The sequence below is a fragment of the Tiliqua scincoides genome, chromosome 3, assembly GCF_035046505.1.
Source record: "Tiliqua scincoides isolate rTilSci1 chromosome 3, rTilSci1.hap2, whole genome shotgun sequence".
Taxonomy (NCBI): domain Eukaryota; kingdom Metazoa; phylum Chordata; class Lepidosauria; order Squamata; family Scincidae; genus Tiliqua; species Tiliqua scincoides.
In genome coordinates this window covers 131,658,565-131,677,580 of record NC_089823.1, presented here as the reverse complement: position 1 = coordinate 131,677,580, position 19,016 = coordinate 131,658,565, and the positions used below count along the sequence as shown (strand labels likewise).

General features: G+C 43.9%; 1 protein-coding gene across 2 annotated transcripts in view; it reads right to left on the bottom strand.

The window, feature by feature from the left end:
* LOC136643773 (uncharacterized) overlaps positions 1 to 14,597 on the bottom strand; it is a 35,435-nt gene extending 20,838 nt beyond the window's left edge. For both annotated transcript variants that reach the window (XM_066619088.1, XM_066619089.1), the window contains exon 1: positions 14,199 to 14,597. In XM_066619088.1, the coding sequence (XP_066475185.1) occupies positions 14,199 to 14,358 (160 nt within the window). In that variant the 5' untranslated portion in view covers positions 14,359 to 14,597. The remainder of the gene's footprint in view (positions 1 to 14,198) is intronic.
* Between the last annotated feature and the right edge of the window lie 4,419 nt (positions 14,598 to 19,016).

The window sequence follows — 19,016 nt, the reverse complement described above, 5'->3', positions numbered from 1 at the left end:
TAAAACAAAGAGATTCATGGATCTCGCAACCTTTTGCAGTGACATTCAATTTGTAAGAAACCTTGTCCAGAGTCATAACTACGTAGAAACCTCCTGAAGATATTTGGAAAGAAGGGAAATAGACTTGGCACATGTTCACAAGAAACCTGCGCAACAATCAAACTACCATAGGTAATGCAGAGAAAGTGCTTTCCTGTTAATGTTCTGGAACTGAATCACTTCAGAATGTCCATCATGGTTTACAAGTCACGATGACTATATACAACCTCTGGGTTTTAGAGGTAGCCTATTCCTGAATGCCAGGTGCAAGGCAGTAGCAACAGGATACACATATCTTGTCTGTATGCTCCCACTGGTATGTGACAAGAGAGCTTTGCCACTGCAGGCCACTGTGAGATACAGGAAATTGAACTAGATGAGTCCTTAGCCTGATCCAGCAGGGCTCTTCATATGTTCTTATGGTCAGGCAGGCGAGTTCCTTCCCTCACAAGTACTGAATGATCTCTCATGCCAAAACTCTGTCTGTGGAAACCTATCATAAATTAGGAAAAGGAGTTCTAGCTGCACTATATCGTGTTCTTTTTCTTAATGTACAAAGGGACTAACTGTAGCTACTGTATGTTCTGCCTGGCACAAATAGGGAAGAAGACACCTGTCTGTGTGAGGAATGGGATGGTTTTTAGGCCCAAGAACAGTTCCCATGGCTGGACTGCTTATCTTAAAATGGACCAGGGGTCACAGAAAAGGATTTAGAGAAGATCCGGAGATATATCTTAAGTAGTCTTTTAATGACAGATTTGTTAAGCTGTAACTGAACAATAGCCACTTAACAAAAGATTTACGTTAAACAAACAGAGAGCTGGTATAGCCTCATGGCAAAGACCCTGAGCTGCAAATCAGGACTTTTCCCACTTCAGATCTCACCCTGCCATGAACTCACTAGGTGGCCTTGGACAAGTCACTCCCTCTCAGCCACCTTGGCAATATGCAGTAATATTACATACATTCCTTACAGAGCTGTTGAGAGAGCACCATGATAAATATATGTGAAGTACTTTGCACACACCGAACACACTATACAAACGTGAGGTAGTGCTATAGTAGTGCTAACAGGTAGACAATCCCAGGTTGTCTACTGATAAATATGTGTCGGGGTTCCCCTCCTCCCACAGGTCCCCAACTTACCCAGGGCGAAGGCTTCTGGGCCAGAGGATCAGAGAGGAAGCTGGTGGAACATGGGGCCACCTCCCCATATGCGGCCTGGACACTCCTGTAGGCGGCAAAGTGCAGCAGAGGAACACTGCGCGCTGAACCCCCCGCTTCTCCCTCCACCTTGGAGGAGGGAGGGGGGAGACAGGACGCAGGCCATGCAGCTGCTGGGCAGCCGCCCCTCCCCCATCTCCAGGGAAAAGGGGAGCACTCCCTCGTCCAACCAGCCGGGACCTGCCTTGCCGGGCAGGGCACCTGGCTATGATATCAGGGGCCCACAACTGGACCTCCTGATGTCGTCTGCAGAGCTACAGGACCCAGATGGGCAGGGCCAGCCCACCCCTCAAAGGCAGAGACCAGAGCAGAGGCAGCAGCCTTCCCAGCCGTCTCAGGAACAACCCTGGCAGCTCCAGGTGAGAAGAGGTGGGAGGGAAACAGAGAGAGGAAGGGGAGGAGTTGTGGTAATTCCAGGGGAGGGCAGGCCCACAGACAGGCCCTTTTTGTACCATCCCTGTGAGGGAAGGGGAGGGGCCAAAGGGGGAGGGGTCTGCCCTACATAAACCTGGAGGCCAGGGATGACAATAATAATAATAATAAACAAGGCAGTGGGGAGTTAGAAGAGCAGGCAGGAGGATCTGCTGCTAGCAGCCCTGCTCCTGACTGGCAAATGCTGCCAACCCAAAGAGGGGGAACCAGGTGACACAACCCCCCCTTCTTGTGGTGAACTAGTCTGAGGCCTCCACAAGGGGGTCCCCCTGGGAAAGGCCGGGCAGGCCCTCCCCTCCCCCACAGGGAGGCCGCACAATATACAATTTTAGAAGTCCGTTCTTCAAGTCAAAGAATTTTGTTTTAGGTTACTACAGATGAATTGCACAGTTATCTTCACCAGTTTGTAAAATTACAGACTTAGAGGTAACTAGTTTTCTACCAATTGATTACAGGATTTTCAAAGTATAATTTTTGAGGACAGAAATAGTGACCTGGCACAATATGTGAACGAATGAAATATATCCACAATTACAGAACTTCTTTACAAATCATCAAGTAAACTCCTTCCAGCCAAATGCGCCATCGTTTCTGCCTTCATCTGGCACCACTTCTTGTAATGTTCAAAGCCATTTTAGCTCTCTTGTATGCTGTTATTTGTATACATTTAACTCCAGTGAATAATATTTTGTTCTATTATACTTCTATATTACTCTAGTTACAAGTATAACTTCCTCCAGTAAGTAGGAAAATGAAAATTGTGTTAGAAATTTAGACTTCCGACATAACCATCAAAAGTTAAGCACTTCTCATCCGTCTCAGTGACTTAAAAAGCAGTGATATAAGACTACTTCATTCCTCTATAGAAATCTATAGAACTTACTGCTGAGTAGACATGTGTAGGATTGTGCAGCATGTCCCTTAGCATTAGGGGCCTATTCACCCATCAGCATGATGTGTGCTATTACCTCTCAAAAGTGCCTTTCTCCAGATAGGGCATGCAGGTCAATCTCCACACAAATGAATAATGGAACATAAATCTGACAGTATAACTAGGTAGACTTGTATCATTTTTTATTCCTGTTGTGAATGCTCATGAAACAAGAGCTCATGAATCGTAATGCTATATTTTCTATATATTTCCCAGCAAATCGCTTCTCCTTCCTCAGAGGGAAATTAATCTGTGTCTTTTCTGGGTTTAGGACCTGGGAAACAGTAACATCATCCTCACCTCATGGGGAGTTAAAGGGGATTTATCTGTTATTGCTTGAAAGTCTTAAGTATTATTAGGACACCAGATTCTTGGGCAAAGCACTGAAAGCAACAGAAACAGAAGGCTTTATGCAGCAGCCTTTTCAGGCTATAGAGCAGGGCACCTACGTGTGTGCAGGCAGGGCTTATGTAGACACTGAGAGATATGACTAAGCCCTCTGAGATAGCAAGCCTTGCACTTTAGGCTCAGCCTCAAGGTTTTACCTTTTACTGCAGTTTCCCCTTTTCTGAGCAGTCCTTAATGGCTGCTGGCTGCTAGCATCAAAGCTTCTTTCTTGGGGTCTTTGGAAGATGGGATAAAATCTCAGGAAAGCGTCAAGATCAGGAGGCTGTTTTCTTTGGGCTTGAGTGCTTTGCTAGCCACTCCACTATCATCCCTACAACCACCCATCTGTCCATATGGAAGGGGTGTAGCTAAGCAGCTGCTTTGCATTTAGAAGGCCCTAGACTCAATCCCAAACATCTCCAGGTAAGACAGAAAAAACATCCTCTCCAAATTCCTTGGAGAGCTGCCATCAGTCAGTGCTAACAACACTGAGCTAAATGGACCCACTGGTCCAACTGAGCAGACAGCAACTTCATTTGTGCCCCTGACCCTGGGGATGTCCCCACCAGGCAACACTAGGCTCTGCCCTTATCCCAGCAGGCTCCACATATGATTGGTCAGGCATTATCTATAACAGGGTGTAGCCAAACAGCAGCTCACAAACCATATGCAGGTCTTTGACATATTATGTGCAGCTTGTGGAAATATGTTGGATGAACTCCTTTTTGCATCATAACTAATATACAAGGTAAATAAAAATATTTCAAGCTTTATAATTATTTACTGGGTATAAACCGAGACTGCACTGGATTAAAACGTGTTAAGTGTCCGTGGTAAGTAAATATATTTAATAATTTAAATGCTTCTTAAATATTGCGACATCTAAATTTTATCATACGGCTGTTAACATTAAGCAAGTTTGGCCACCCTTGACCTATAAGCTCCCAGCTCTGGCCCCTGTGCCTAAGGGTCTGGCAACCCTAGACTCACATGGGGAAATGCACAGCCAATCTTTAAAAACATTTGCTCCAACATAACAATATGTAACTAGAATGCCACTACCCACGCATCCAATACACAGCCAAGCTCAGAAGAGGGATGTAACTCTTCTGTCTTCTCTGGGCACAGAATGTGGTTTACCTGGGTACAGGATTCCTGATTTTTTAAAAAGTATAATACACAGCCCTGCATATCAGGGTACATACCAGAGAGCTGGGATTGACTGCTTATGTATTTGCAAATGGCAACAAATGCCACTGTTGCTGATGCCAGCCCACGTTGCTGATGACCCTACAGCAAATTCCTACATTGGGCTCCCTACAGTACCCACACCCATGCCATGAAGATGCATTTGGTGCTACCACTGCAACTGGTACTGAGGGTCAGAGATTGGCTGGTGAAGTGGGACCTTTGACAGTAACCTTCTTGGCCAACCTCTGTCAACCTTCTTTGACAGTTACTGACTTGGCCAACCTCTGACACCAACCTTGGACTCCCAAGAGAGTCCAGCTGATCAGGAGGGAGTAGCACCTAGTGGCTACCTCACACCCACCCCTTCCTGCTTCCCCCTTTACTGGACCAGCAGCTGAATTTAAAAACAAAAAACAAAAAAAACACCTTGGTGGTTTATATCTGCTGTCACCATCTCAGGCTTCAGAGGAGGACCATCTGGCAGAGGAGGGCCATCTGGGAACCACCACCCCCCCCCCCCAGGAGAGCATCTACAGGGCTAATAGACATGACAATCCATTGAATTACCCATGAACATGGGCCAAGCAGACCAAGGGTCAAAATGGAACTACTGTCGTTTACATTATTAAAGTTTAAATGAAAAAGAAATTAAGCTACTTATACTGCTAAAGAAATGTCCAGTCCTTCCACTTAGGAGTGAGCTAGTGGATGCTCTTCCTTGAGCTCCCAACAAGTCAGTCACTCTCAGGCAACTGGCAGAAAACAATATACATTTCCTATAGGCTGGGAAATACATAACATTACAACAAAATTACAGGATATGGTTGGAGGAGTGGAACTCACCTGGCCCTCCTTGAGCTTGATGGATAGGTTTGGCTGTCCAATCACTAAGCGTATGCCAATCCAGGGGAGGAGGGTAGCCACTCCAGACAGGACAAGAAGTCAAATCCACGAACAGCAAATATTTGAGGAATAATGGAGTTTTGAAACAAAGGACAAATGCTGCCTGCAAAGGATGGCCTGCTTTTTAGGCTGCTGAACCTGCACAGGAGCTTCCCAGAAGTTAAAAGTGTCCAAAAAATACAGGAAAAGAGCCAAAGAAATAGGGTGGAAAACAGGGCATTCAACACACTTAATTATTGCAAAAAATTATGTAAGTGTACCCATGTTCACTGAACAAAGCTTATTGATCACTACTGATTTACTTGACTTGCTGTAGACAACATACAGATGGGCCCAGGACACAGACATTCCATGTCCATCTATACATTACACAAGATGATGAGTGGCCATTAGCCAGATCCTGATTAATCTCATGGGCTACTGTCTACAGACCAGGGCTGTCAGTGATATGGAACTTGGGGACAGAAAGCTAATCTGGTTGTGGAGAAATGTATTTTCTCAGTTGTTATAGCTGAATGAGTTGTTGGCTTTTCTGGTTGACTGTAAAGCAGGAGGCACAAGAAAATCTCAAAAGCATATTTTAAGAAAAAAAATATCTCATGCTATGGAGCCAATAGAGAAGCAGCTCCATTAAAGCTTTTCTATCAATGCGTTGACCCACTCTTAAAGTTTCCAACTTTCAGGTGCAGGGGCAGCCACAATGCAGCACCAAGGTAATGGAATAAACCTTCCCTTACCTCGAGGAAGCTTCCCTGACTGCTTCCTCAGCACAGAATGCAGCGTACATCCCATTGGCACAGCTGCATCAGCACTGGAAAGCTGGATAGGATCGGGCCCTGTGTCATGCAAAATAGATGATGTGATATTTTTACTTGTAAGAAGGGAATTAGAAGCCTGAAGACTTTGATGGGGGAAAACCCAATTCTAATGGATTGATCAGGACTGATCTGTCTGTAATGCTACCCAAAGTCAGCCTAATTTAAAAGAAAGAATATGTAACTATTAGTGTCCCAACATGCAGCCATTGCCAGTGTAGATCATCTATGTCTATGGGCTTCTGAGAAGTCATGTGTCACTGTGTGACTTGAAATATCAGCAGTCTAGAATCAAGCCTGTGACCCAGAAAAGAGGGGTGGGAAAACCTGTTTCCTGCTCCCTCACAATTCCATTTCCTTTTCCTCATCTTTATTCCTCTTTTTTTTGGCTGGGGCCATTCATTCTCCACCTCTCTGATCAGCGCAGGTGGCCTTTTGTTCACCACATGCAAAAGTGAGAGAGAAAAGACATCCTATTTTAAACAAATGATGACATCTGCGTTTTCCACCATCTCCAAGAAAAGAGTCATTTCCTTTCTGAAACAATGAACATTTTTCCCTTCTCTGATGACCTCTGCCTTGTGTGCTGAGAAAGGGAACTGGGTAATCGGGGCCCCTGGGAATGCTGCTAAGACATGGCAGAGGGCAGCTGTGCCTGGTTCCTTGCATACTTCTGCTGGCAGCCTTATCTAGTAGAAGAGCCAGCTTCTTGCTTCACTTATAACTATCAGCCACAGGTGGTTAAAATAAACATTCAATTGTTGTGCCTGCATGTTGTATTTTGGGATTGCATACACCTTGCAATAGTATGTTATAAAGTAGCCCTCACTAATTGGGAAATCAAATCATTGGGAAATCAAATCATCCATGTCACAGCATTTGTTTTCCTCCACTGTAAAACAAAAGAGCTAACAATTTTTTTTCCATGTTTGTTGTGAGGAAACACAAAAAGCCTGGACAATAATATGCAATGCGAATGCTAGATGCGTACAGAATACATACCCAGGGCTGCTCACAGATTACGGCTGCAAATCCTAACACACTTTCCTGAGAGTAAGCCCCATTGAACAAAATAGGACTTACTTCTGAGTAGACCCGATTAGGATTGTGCCCTAAAATGGATCTCAACAAGCTGGCAGCCCTATTCCATTGATGGTTATTTGGGAGCAAGTTCCACTGAGTTCCTGAGAACTTAGAAAAGCAGTGTAGATCACAGCATGGGTGGGGGGAATCTGTGCATGCAAGGGCCCTTGCCTCCAGGGCCCTCGTGTGGGGCTTGGACCAGCACTTTGTAGGGGGGAAGTCCTGCATGAATTGCCTAATGCGCTTATAAAAAGCACAAGGGCAAACAGGTTGAATCATGGGACACTGCTAGAGCTCCCTTCTCATCAAGATCTGTGGGCAGTTACTCATCTCCACCTGTAGTCCTGAATGTCAGACCACCGTACATCCCAAAGCTTAATCATTCTACTGGAATTTCCTCTGGCTGTGACTATTTTCCTTAAAGCACATTCTCAAAATAAATCATATTAGTAGATAATAAGATGACAAATCTTACAAAATCAGTGTTAAGTGTAGAAGATATGTTTCCATATTTATATCATTTAGTATGTTGCCCATTCAGTTGAAAGGGTCTCCAAGTGGGCATTTTCATTTTACTGATATGTGTTCATATTAAAAAAAATCAGATGTTAAGCTATAAATCATGCAGATCAGAGGGAAACAAGTTTAGAGAGTGGGGCATTTCTGACTTTGGAAGGGCTGACACAGGGAGAAATAGATGACCTACAGAGCCACCTGGTTACCCGAAAGTTATTGAGGGCAATGGCATAGCAAATGCAGGGTGGGCTGCCCAGGGTACCGACCCAGTGTGTCACATGAGAAGTGCCACATGGGGCCAGCCAAGATAGTGGCCACTGCATCTTACTGTTTATGGAAGAAGTGGCTGCTTCTTCACGCATCCCCCTGCTGGCACCCCTTCTGGTTGAGCTGCTCTAATTTCAGCCAAGTGGCTTCTGTGAGTTGTTCAGCCAGAAGGGGGTCACAAAGAAGTGGCCACCGCTCCCCTTTTCCTCCTTGAGGCTCTAAGCTAGCAGCAGCTTCCCAGCCAACTCTCAGGTTACGCAGAGCTGGTGCAAACCTCCAACCACAGCATAGTGTTCAGAGGCTTGCAGCAGCTGGGCAGAAGCTGAAAGTCAGCTAGGAAGCTGCTGGAGAAGGACAGGGGAGGCAGCCACATCACAAAGTTGCTGCCACTACTCTCCTCCAAACTCAGAAGTAACATCACAGTGTTGCTGCTCTAAGTGGCAACACCAGTGATTGAGGGGACTCCTCTGCTTGAGATCCCTCACTAGCTAGTTTATTGGGGAATAGCCATCCACAGAGCTAGCACAGATATGGACTTCATAGTCAGGCCGATGAGGCTGGGCAACCAGATGAGGGAACCTAAAGTCTCCTGTGGGAGACAGGAGATGAATTCAGAGCTTCCTTTTGCTGTGCAGTACAAAACTACAAACCTGTTGGAAACGTACACTGGCTGTATCCAGAGCCATTTGAAGGAAGGGTGAGATACAAATGTTAGGCAGGAGAAGGCAAGGTGCATTACTGCATCCTGGGGCAGGTTAGGGACAGTGTTAATTCACTTCATTGTAAGAACACTTATGGGGATTATTTGCCATTGTTAAAACCCATTTTTGTCTGACCCGAAGGTGTACACATTTGGTCCCTGTTGTGTTGATGCAATGTTGGGCAGAAATGGCTTAACATATCAGTGTGTGCAAATACTATCACAATTATGTGACTGTATGATGGGGCAGGCTTCTAGTTTATGAGGAAAGCACACTTGGAAATTGTGTTGCTGGAAATGGTACAAAATGCAGAGTGAGCTGATCCTTCTAGCCCTATGAATAGAATGCTTTGAATTCATCTTGAGCCAGAATGTAGGAGAGCAGAAATCTTTATCCAAGTTAAGATACAAAAGTAGCAGAGAAAGGAACTGATGCCTTTTGTTTATTGGAAACCCAACAGAGGTCAGCTTTACAGCTCAATCCTACAGATGCTTGCTTGGAAGCAAATTCCCTACTGAAGTCCACTGGACCCATTTCCTAAATATACATATTTAGGACTGCAACTTCCATTTGTACAGCTCATGTCCTTCCTTTCTCCTTAAGAAAGTCTCCAGGTTAACCATTACATTTCCAAGAGCACAATCCTATGCATAATCCTCTGCACAATTGTGTTAAATGGGGCTTGCTCTCAGGAAACTGTGTACTGTATAGGATTGTAACCTGAATTACTGTACAATAGCGTAACCCGCAGGCCTCATTAAATCTCATTTAGCCTTCTACATTGGTAATTTAATAGCTCAGAGGTAGGAAGTGCATCCAAATGAATAGTAAGAATGGTGGACAATTAGCCAAAAGAGGCTGGTCTGGTCAGTTTTTGTCCCTTGAACAGAAGTCTGACCTGCAGAATCAGCAGGTGAAACATTTCCTGGTCTTATCACCTGCTAATTGCCACACATCAAACAGCTGTTAAAGGAACAGCCAAAGGGGCCTGTTTAAAAACTGACAACTCTGCTTGGGAAGGAAAAAGAGGAGAATCTGTAACCGAATTTGAAAACACACAATAATTTGAAGTCATTGGAGGCATATCCTCGCCCACTATTATTTTTGTTTGCATTATAGAATTTTAAAGCTATAAAAGTGTCTTGTTCTCAAAATTTTGCAGACAGAAAACTCAGATATTTAGCCCAATTTTTCCACTTTTAAATCCTATTAATTTCAGTGGAGGAGACTTAAGTGCTTGCTTAACAGCCCAATCCTATACATGTTTTCTCAAGTCCAATTGTAGTCAATGGAGCACACTCCCAGGCAAGAGTACATAGGATTGCAGTCTAACTGTGTGGTTCAAATTATTTTTTTAGGGCGTACTTCTAACACAGTTAGGCCTGCCTGAGTCCCTTGGGCAGGCCTGGGAGGGTTGCAAACGTGCTGTAAAGCATGTTTGCGCGCCAGATTCCCCTCAGATGCATGCAGCAGCCCCACAGGGCTGACACAAGCGGAAAAGGGAGGAGGGAGGCAGGAGTTCCTGGGCAGGGGGAGGGTGGACAATGGGCAGCCCCAGTGCAGATGGTAAGCGGGAGGCGGGGTATGGATCCCAACCCCTGTTCCCAGGGAGAACAGAGAGGCTTCAAGTCGCTCCGCTCTCTTCTGACTTGTGCCACCCCCAGAGGTGGCGCAAGTCGGAGGAGACCCATTGGGGCCAGCAGCCCTTGCCCAGGGGTAAGGGGAAAAGTTTCCCCTTGCCTCTGGCTAAGTCGCTTATGGCCCCTATCCTGCACTGGATACAGCACAAGCCTCCTGGCTTGCCTGTTCCAGCACAGGAAAGGATTGCGCCCTTAGTGATGTACAAATATTTCAAAGAAAATTTCCCAGTCCAGACAGCTTATAATACAAAGCTATAAACATAGGCAACAGAGCTTTGCCCCTGACAAGTAGCTCACCTTCCTCCACCCCCACATCTCAGAATCCCTCTGGTTCATTGAGAAGAAGAAAGACACTTTTCACATGCTCAGAGTACTTTCTTTAAAGAGTAGCTATATATGGGTTCACTTTTGTCAGTTGGTGACAGAACTGGAATGGAGAAAAGAGTTTTTAATGCTTTTAAATTAATAATTTAGGAAAAAATAAATTTAGGATGGTATAACAGAGTGTAAAATTCAGACAAAGAAGACCTGGGTTTAAATCCCTGCTCATCCATGAAGTTCATGAGGTGATCTTGGACCAGTCACTGTCTTTGAGCCTAACTTGCATCAGAGGATTGTTGTAAGGTTAAAACGAAGAGGAGAAAGCATATAGATCATACCCTGAACTCCTTGGAGGAAGGCGGAACACATACAAAATGTGAATTCAGCTAGCTAAAATGCAAGTCAAATTTCAACTTCTCTCTCTGCTCCTGCACTACACTTGTATCCTCAGAATATATACATTTTTTCCAAGTACCAGAAAGGAAAGAAACAAAACTAATTAACTTGGTACTGCTTCACCCCATCCCTCTGGCTAATTAAGCTACAGTACTGTATATGCTTTGTCCTCCTTTATTTGATTAGCAAAAGCAGAAACTAAATCAAAAGGATGAGAAGAGATGTTAGCCTGCTTCCTGCACAGCCACAGCTATCAAAGCAACCCATTATTTTTTAAATTTCAGGCTGCCAATTTGGAAACTACCTCAGCCACTTCCCAGTTCTCACATTTAATAACAAGGTGGAAGCCCTCTCAGACAGATAGATCAAACAGTTCCTGCTGAGATTACAGGAATATGGGATGAGGGGCGCTTTCAGAAGAAGATGTGCAGTTGGGAATGGTTCTTAATCTCTCCCTTACAAGTCAATCCCCCTTACCCCCCCCTCCCAATTTCACTTCTAACCTGGCAGGGTCAGAGAAAAATCAATTTAAAATCACCTTGGGGGGATTCATATGCAAGGAAAAATTTGTGGTCAGGAAAAAAGTTAAGTATCCCTTTCTGACCACTGACATTCACTTAGAAGTGACACCCTTCCATCACATCAGTATTATGAGAGTTCCATTCAGGAACCCTACACTTTCCTCTTAATGTTCAGTTCCAGCCACTATCAGGTATCTTAGGGCCCAATCCTATCCAACTTTCCAGTGCCGATGCAGCCAAAAATGCAGCCTCAAGGCAAAGAAACAAATGTTCTCTTACTGTTAGGAGGCCTCTGTGATGGCCTCCCCACTGTAGAATGCAGTATGTGCCCCACTGGCACACCTGCATCAGCATTGGAATGTTGGATAGGATTGGACCCTTAATCCTTTTACTGGTACTGAGCCCAGGATGCTGGACTGAATGGGTCTTGGGCCTGATCCAGGAGGGATTTTCTTTTCTTCTGGAAATAAATTTTCCTTTTCCCATTATTTTGTTCTTCTGGCTCATTCTTCTTCACCAATAAATCCTCAGCCTAGGAGCTTGTTTACCAGGTTTCAACCATTTGCATAGTTTTATGGCCAGCTTCTAAACTCTGAACAAATGTTTAAAGTGTCCCAGCAGCATGTTCATTGAACCTGTCTTTACAACTGTGAGATCAGAGGAATTAGTGGCTAGCAAGTACATCATTGAGTAAGTAAATGGATAAGCAACTTCAGGGGAACAGGACAGACAAATAATCCAGGGGTTTCTATAGTATTATACTGTAAAAGGAAAAAATTAAAACAACAATATTTGTATACCACCTCTCTCAAAACAAGTTGTGAGAGTCTTACAGACTCAAGACAGTTCACATAGGCAGGCTATACGAAACTCATCTTTATTTCAAATGAGTTTTTACAATAATTGTTCTACAAACACTCACAGAACCCTTCACTTCCAGATGGAATCCTTCATGGCATGGTCATTATATCTCGCATCTGGGTATGCCTTTTGAGCTTCCATAAAAGAGTCACACCCACCAGTATTGCACTTCATCAATAAGTCAAGCCCAAGAACCTGAACTCAAGAGACATCTGCAGCCCAGTCCTAAACATATTTATGTACCAACCTCAGCAAGATTTCCTTCTAGAGCAACATGTTTAGGGTACTGGTCTTGCAGGACTTCAATTTTAAGCACACCTATGCAGTACCAAAGAGAACTCTTAACCAATTTATTAAGCTGCTTCAAGACTTGGGGGGAAATCAAGAGATAGCAATTTTATACAGATGTACATTTTCTATTTTGGGTTCGTTGTGAATCATGCTTTTTGTTTTAACCATCTGACAGGCAAGACTAGGTAAGCACTGACAAGACACAAAGCAATCAAAGTCCACTGTCATTCTGGCCACTTCTTGCTTTTTGTTCAGTCAAAAGAGGGTGATGATGCGATACTTCCGAAAATGCAAAGCTCAGATCAAATGTTTAAGATGGCAGACCGTGATATTCAGAATACACCAGCAATTTCCAACCACAGTGCTGTGGCACATTGGTTTGCCGTGAATGATCTGCAGGTGTGCTACAGAAGTCTGGGGCAGGTCATTTATTAGTAGGGCCATTGGGCAATGTGAGCCCCCCCCCCAGCGGTGTTGTGTGCCTTGACAATTCTAGCACCTTATCAGTGTGCAGAGAGATGAAAAAGGTTGGAAATCACTGCTATACACACTTTCTGGGGAGTAAGCCCTGTTGAACTCAGTGGGACTTCTTGCTAACTGTGCATGCGTAGGAATACACTGTTGCCATCTCTTCTAGCAGCCAGTCCATATGGCTTCAGCAGAAAGAGAGGAAGACAGCATGGCCCCTTCCATGGATTCAGCTGGGACCACCAGCCATTTGCCTCCTGATTACTACTTTTTCAGTGGCCAGCACCTAACTGTTAACTTGAAGATGTTCATACCTGAATTGGCTTGTTTTTGTTCCCCTCCTCATCCCTTTTGCTTTTGTATCATGTTCATTGGATTGTAAACCTGTGGGCAGGATCTGTATCATTTTTTAATCAATGTACAGAACCTAGAAAATATTTGGTACTTAATAAGAGAAGTTCTGTCACAAGAATTTCACAGGAAGAACCCAATGTGGTTCAGGCCACACATTTTAGAGCTATATTATAGTACTTTGCAACAAAACCAGCAAAAAGTCTTGAAGCACTTTAAAGACAAACCAATTCATTTCAGCACAAGCTTTTGTGGACTACAGTCCACTTCCTCAGGTGCTTTGTTCAAAATAAGGCACAAGGATGGTTTTCAAAGAACCTGGATCAAGTGATCCCCCTCAATTTTTCTATGGGGATTTAGCATTCTGAGCAGCCAATACTTTCCAATAGCAGGAATCCTTTCAACCCAACGGCCGATTTCCAAACAGGCACCAGAAGACACAAGTTGCAAGAGAGTTGCCAAACCTGGATAGTTCCGTCTTGGCCACATGATCATAGAAAGACCGCACTTCATCGCAGTGAAGTAGAGTGTTAGAGACTGCAGCCTTTGCAAGAGGAGATGATAGATTCAAAGGGGCAAAGATTTGAGCTGGTTGAGCTTCCTTTCCTGAAGGAGCCATCTCGGAAAAGCGCCTGGTGCATTTAAACCAATAGAACAGCAGGTGCTTGAAACTTCTAACTCTGTGCTACACTGTAAAATTGCTAAGTTGCTGTAACACCGTAACATTATTCCAAAAGGACAAATGTGCTGTCTGAAACGTTACCTCTGCAGTTGGGATAACTGCATGTCCCTAACATCCTTCCAGGTCTCAAGAGCTATATGCAATTCATTAAGGGTTTTCATATGGTCCAGCCACTTACCTTTCCTCCATGGGGCTCCAATTGTGAATGACTGGTGCCAGCTGAACATCCTGGATGGACTAAACATCTGGCCAAAGGAAGAGCAGGCCCACGAAGCAGAGTCCTTCATTGGAAAATAGGAAGCTTGCTGTCCTTTGGAATCATGCTGCCAGAAACACATGACATTCTGAAGTTCCCCAGAGTCCAGGTTAAGGGAGCATTGGTGGGAAGGGGGTTAGTGCCCCAGTATGACTGAGTGCTGTTCGGCATGCCAAAGAATACAAGCCAGAGGTGACGCTCACATCTTTCATTTTCTCACCCCAGCCCCAAGCCAATGAAGACAGGAGAGATCTTCGCTCAGGGAGAAGGAATTCTCACTCCAAGCAGCAGAAGCAGCCACTGCTAGAGGGCTGGTCTTTGGGAGGCTGTGGAATTGCAAGTGGGCATGCAGCCAGCTGTGACTTAAAAAGGGAGCAGCCCTCTGGAATGCATCTCCCTTGGCCGATAAACCAAAGATGACTGGGAGGGTTTAAGAGCACCTTAGCTCTTAAAGCGCCCTCCTGAGAAAATAAAATGCCAATGCACTTGCATAATATCAGAGTTGGATTCTTGTTCCCCCCCCCCACCCAAAAAAAATCTCAGCAAGACTACAAGTGGGAGGAAACAGAGTGGAATGTTATTTCTTTCTTTTTTTTCTTTCTTTCCTGCTTTCTGGACAATAATGTTTCTTATCTCTGCCTTCACTTTACAATCCTACTGAGGGGTTAGGGAACATTTGCAAGATTCACAAGACGCAAGTGTAAAGTGGGGTGGGGGCAGATTCTACAGCATTGAAATATTTCTACAACCCCCCCCCCCACATCTCTTTTTTCAGACAGAGCCTTCTGGGCAATTACAACAAAAAAGTTCAATGAAATACACAATTACAGCAATGCAGCTCCAGATATAAACATATGTGGGTCAAGCTTTCCCTGTCTTTTTCTGAACTCAATAGCAGGAAGGAACTGTTGTAGGGTTCCCACCCATCCTCTTCCTTTCCCAATCTGCATCAGGAAAGAAGGAGCTGGACATGAGAAGGGGGGATGCCTGGGAGAACTGATGTTCTCACCCTGGGGCCTGGGCATTCTTTTAAGAGCCCAGTCTTTGGGATTCTGTTCAAAAATGGATTTTAAAGATCTTAGCAACAGTTACATACTTTCATTTCAATTATATGTTGGTGCTCTGTGATCTTCACTGCAATCATAATGATTGGAAATTGCAAAATGGGAGGAAAAATAGAGGTCCCAGATTCAGTGCCAAACATTTGTAGATGAAACCATGGTTTTGTTTTTTGTTAACACAAGAACATAAGAACTGCCCCACTGGATCAGGCCATAGGCCCATCTAGTTCAGCTTCCTGTATCTCACAGCGGCCCACCAAATGCCCCAGGGAGCACACCAGATAACAAGAGACCTCATCCTGGTGCCCTCCCTTGCATCTGGCATTCTGACATAGCCCACTTCTAAAATCAAGAGGTTGCACATACACATCATGGCTTGTAACCCATAATGGATTTTTCCTCCAGAAACTTGTCCAATCGCCTTTTAAAGGCATCCAAGCCAGATACCGTCACCACATCCTGCGGCAAGGAGTTCCACAGACTGACCACATGCTGAGTAAAGAAATATTTTCTTTTGTCTGTCCTAACCCTTCCAACACTCAATTTGAGTGGATGTCCCCTGGTTCTGGTGTTATGTGAGAGTGTAAAGAGCATCTCTCTCTCCACTTTATCCTTCCCATGCATAATTTTGTATGTCTCAATCATGCCCCTCCTCAGGCGTCTCTTTTCTAGGCTGAAGAGGCCCAAACGCCGCCGTAGCCTTTCCTCATAAGGAAGGTGCCCCAGCCCCGTAATCATCTTAGTCACTCTCTTTTGCACCTTTTCCATTTCCACTATGTCCTTTTTGAGATGTGGCAACCAGAACTGGACACAATACTCCAGGTGTGGCCTTACCATTGATTTGTACAATGGCACTATAATACTAGCCGTTTTGTTCTCAATACCTTTTCTAATGATCCCAAGCATAGAATTGGCCTTCTTTACTGCTGCCGCACATTGGGTCGACACTTTCATCGACCTGTCCACCACCACCCCAAGATCTCTCTTCTTTGTTTTTAAAGTCATTTGCTAATTCATTACTCTACAGCAGGGGTGTCCAAAGTTTTTGGCAGGAGGGCCACATCATCTCTCTGACACTGTGTCGGGGGCCAGGAAAAAGAGAATTAATTTACATTTAAAATTTGATTAAATTTACATAAATGAATATACCTATTAAAGATGAACTTCTATGAATGAATGAAGGTCTTGCAATATCTCAAGGCCTATAAAAGGCCTTGCACAAAGCAAGGCTGTCCTTTCCTTTGCTGCCGCTACTGCATTACAGACGTGAAACAGCAAGCAGTGGAGGGAGCCCTCGTTCCACAGCTCACGCAAGAGGTCAAACAGTTGCCCTCACGCTGAGAGCAGTCTCGTCAGACCAGTGTGGGCTTTAACCAATCTCCGGAGGGCCAGAGGCTCATTGGAGAATGGGAGCTCTCTGAGGGCCGCATTGAGAGGCTTCGAGTGGCCCCAGGGCCGGGGTTTGGGCACCCCTGCTCTACAGCAACCATTGGTCACTACTGTGCCTCATTTTACAGATAAAAAACTGAGGGCCCAATCCTATCCAATTTTCCAGAGTCAGAGCTGCTGTGCCTATGGGGTATGTATAGCTTCCTGTGTTGGAGAGGCAGTGACAGAGGCCTCCTCAAGGCATGAGAACATTTGTTCCCTTATCTCCGGGCTGCATTGCGGCTGCACAGGTGCTGGAAAGTTGGATAGGATTGGGCCCTGAAACAGTAACTTATGAACTGATATCTAAGCAGAGATCTGAATTGATATCACTCAAGCTGAATGTTCTTCTTAGTGAACTACTTCTGAGTACCAATAGCAAACTCTTAGGTGAGCTAAGCATCCAACTGAACATGCCATCTCGTTCACTCATTTTACACCATTCCTCATGTACTACAGCAAAGTTAACAGAATAAGACAATGCATGTCTACTTTAATAAGACTCTTCTCTTATTAAAGTACTATTTACTATTAAGTAAATACTATTGATTTCAAGTGGGATTCCTCATAGGTAAATGTGTTCAGGATTGCGGCATAACCATCCCCAAGGCAAGCCTCTCCAGGTTGTTTGCTGAGCAACTCCCTGGATCTGCATTCCTTACTCAAGTCAAGCCCCTTTCTGATTTCAGAGCCACCAGTCCAAGTTTCAGTATAACACCAACATGCAAGAAAAAAAACCTGCAGTGTTAAGTGATAGTGTTAACAGGTATAGCTCCCCTTTTATTATTATTGTAATTAATTATATAATTTTAAAAATTATATACCTCTTTTCAACAGCAACAACAATTTCAGAAAGTTGCTCACAGAGCAATGAAATCATTAGATGATTCCCTGACTCCAAAGGAACAATAATCTTTAAAAAAAGGTGGGGGAACACCAGCTATCAATCCCAAGAAAAGATGCTTTGCTGGGGTGAAAAATGACTGCTAAATATAAGAGAGACTATCACTTTAAAGGTATCTCTTTTACCCAACTGGCAGGGGCCCAAAACACATACCTATGTGTTCAAACAAATGCACAAATAACATTTTCATGCATCTTAACTCATAATCCTCAATTCCAAAAGTTTTTACCAGCATGTGACTGATGTAATATTGATACATGACAATTTGTGAGATAGCCCTACAATCATAGCCTCTGTATGTGACTCCCCATAGGGGTGAGTTGGTGAGTTGCAGGTGGTTTCCATATCAAAACTGTTGATGATTAAAGTTGTTTTAAAGATTTTTGTTGTTATTCTAATGAAGGCAATGCTTTAAAAAATACTTCACCTGTATTTGACCAATACTTGACCAGTCAGTTAATGAGGTCAAATGGTCCAAACAGTTTACAGAATGGTCAAATGTCCAAACTACAAAATGTAGTTATAGGTGCTTCCCACTTTCCCAAGTGGTGAGAAGTTCTAGGAGCAGTACTGTCCAGGTTTTGGCTTCCCTTAGAGGAGAGAGCAGTGGAAGAGAATTGCAAGAGGGGCTCACACGATTGAGTGCATCTCTCAGAATTAAAATAAAATAAATCCCAGCACATAGAAAACTGGAGAGAATATTAAGCTAGATCTCCTTCTGTCATTTAAGTTTTCTGTTTGTAGTGGTTTTGTTTAGGGGTGGATTATATTAATATGTAGGATTCAATCCTGTGAGCCCATCTGCAGTAGTACAGATTTACCAACACTTTGAAAAAATAGGCAAGAAGTTATAGAAAAACTCAGCAATTCAGAGAAAGATGTTTCCCTGAAGCAGATTATGAGGTTGGGGCCCAGATGATTGTCACTGTTCTCTTGAACATAATGATGTGAACTTTTTTAAAGAATTGTTTTTCCAAAAATAAAATAAAAGATTATAGTTGGAGGGGGCATTAAAATACACTTTGGGCCCAATCCTATCCAACTTTCCAACACAGATCCAGCCAAATTTAAGCTCCAAGGTACAAGAACAAATGTTTCCTTGTCTTGAGGAAGCCTCCATGACTGCCCCTCCACTACAGATGCAGCACAGGCTTGATTGGCATGGATGCATCATTGCTGGAAAGTTGGATAGGATTGGACCCTTAAATAGAGAAAAACAGCTGCTAGTGTCAGTGGTGGTTTTTTTCTGTGCCTTTCTCTCCAATGTTTCATATATGCAACATTAATTTGAAAATAATCATAACAATTAAAATACTTAGGATCATTTTTTTTAAATCTGATTTTTAA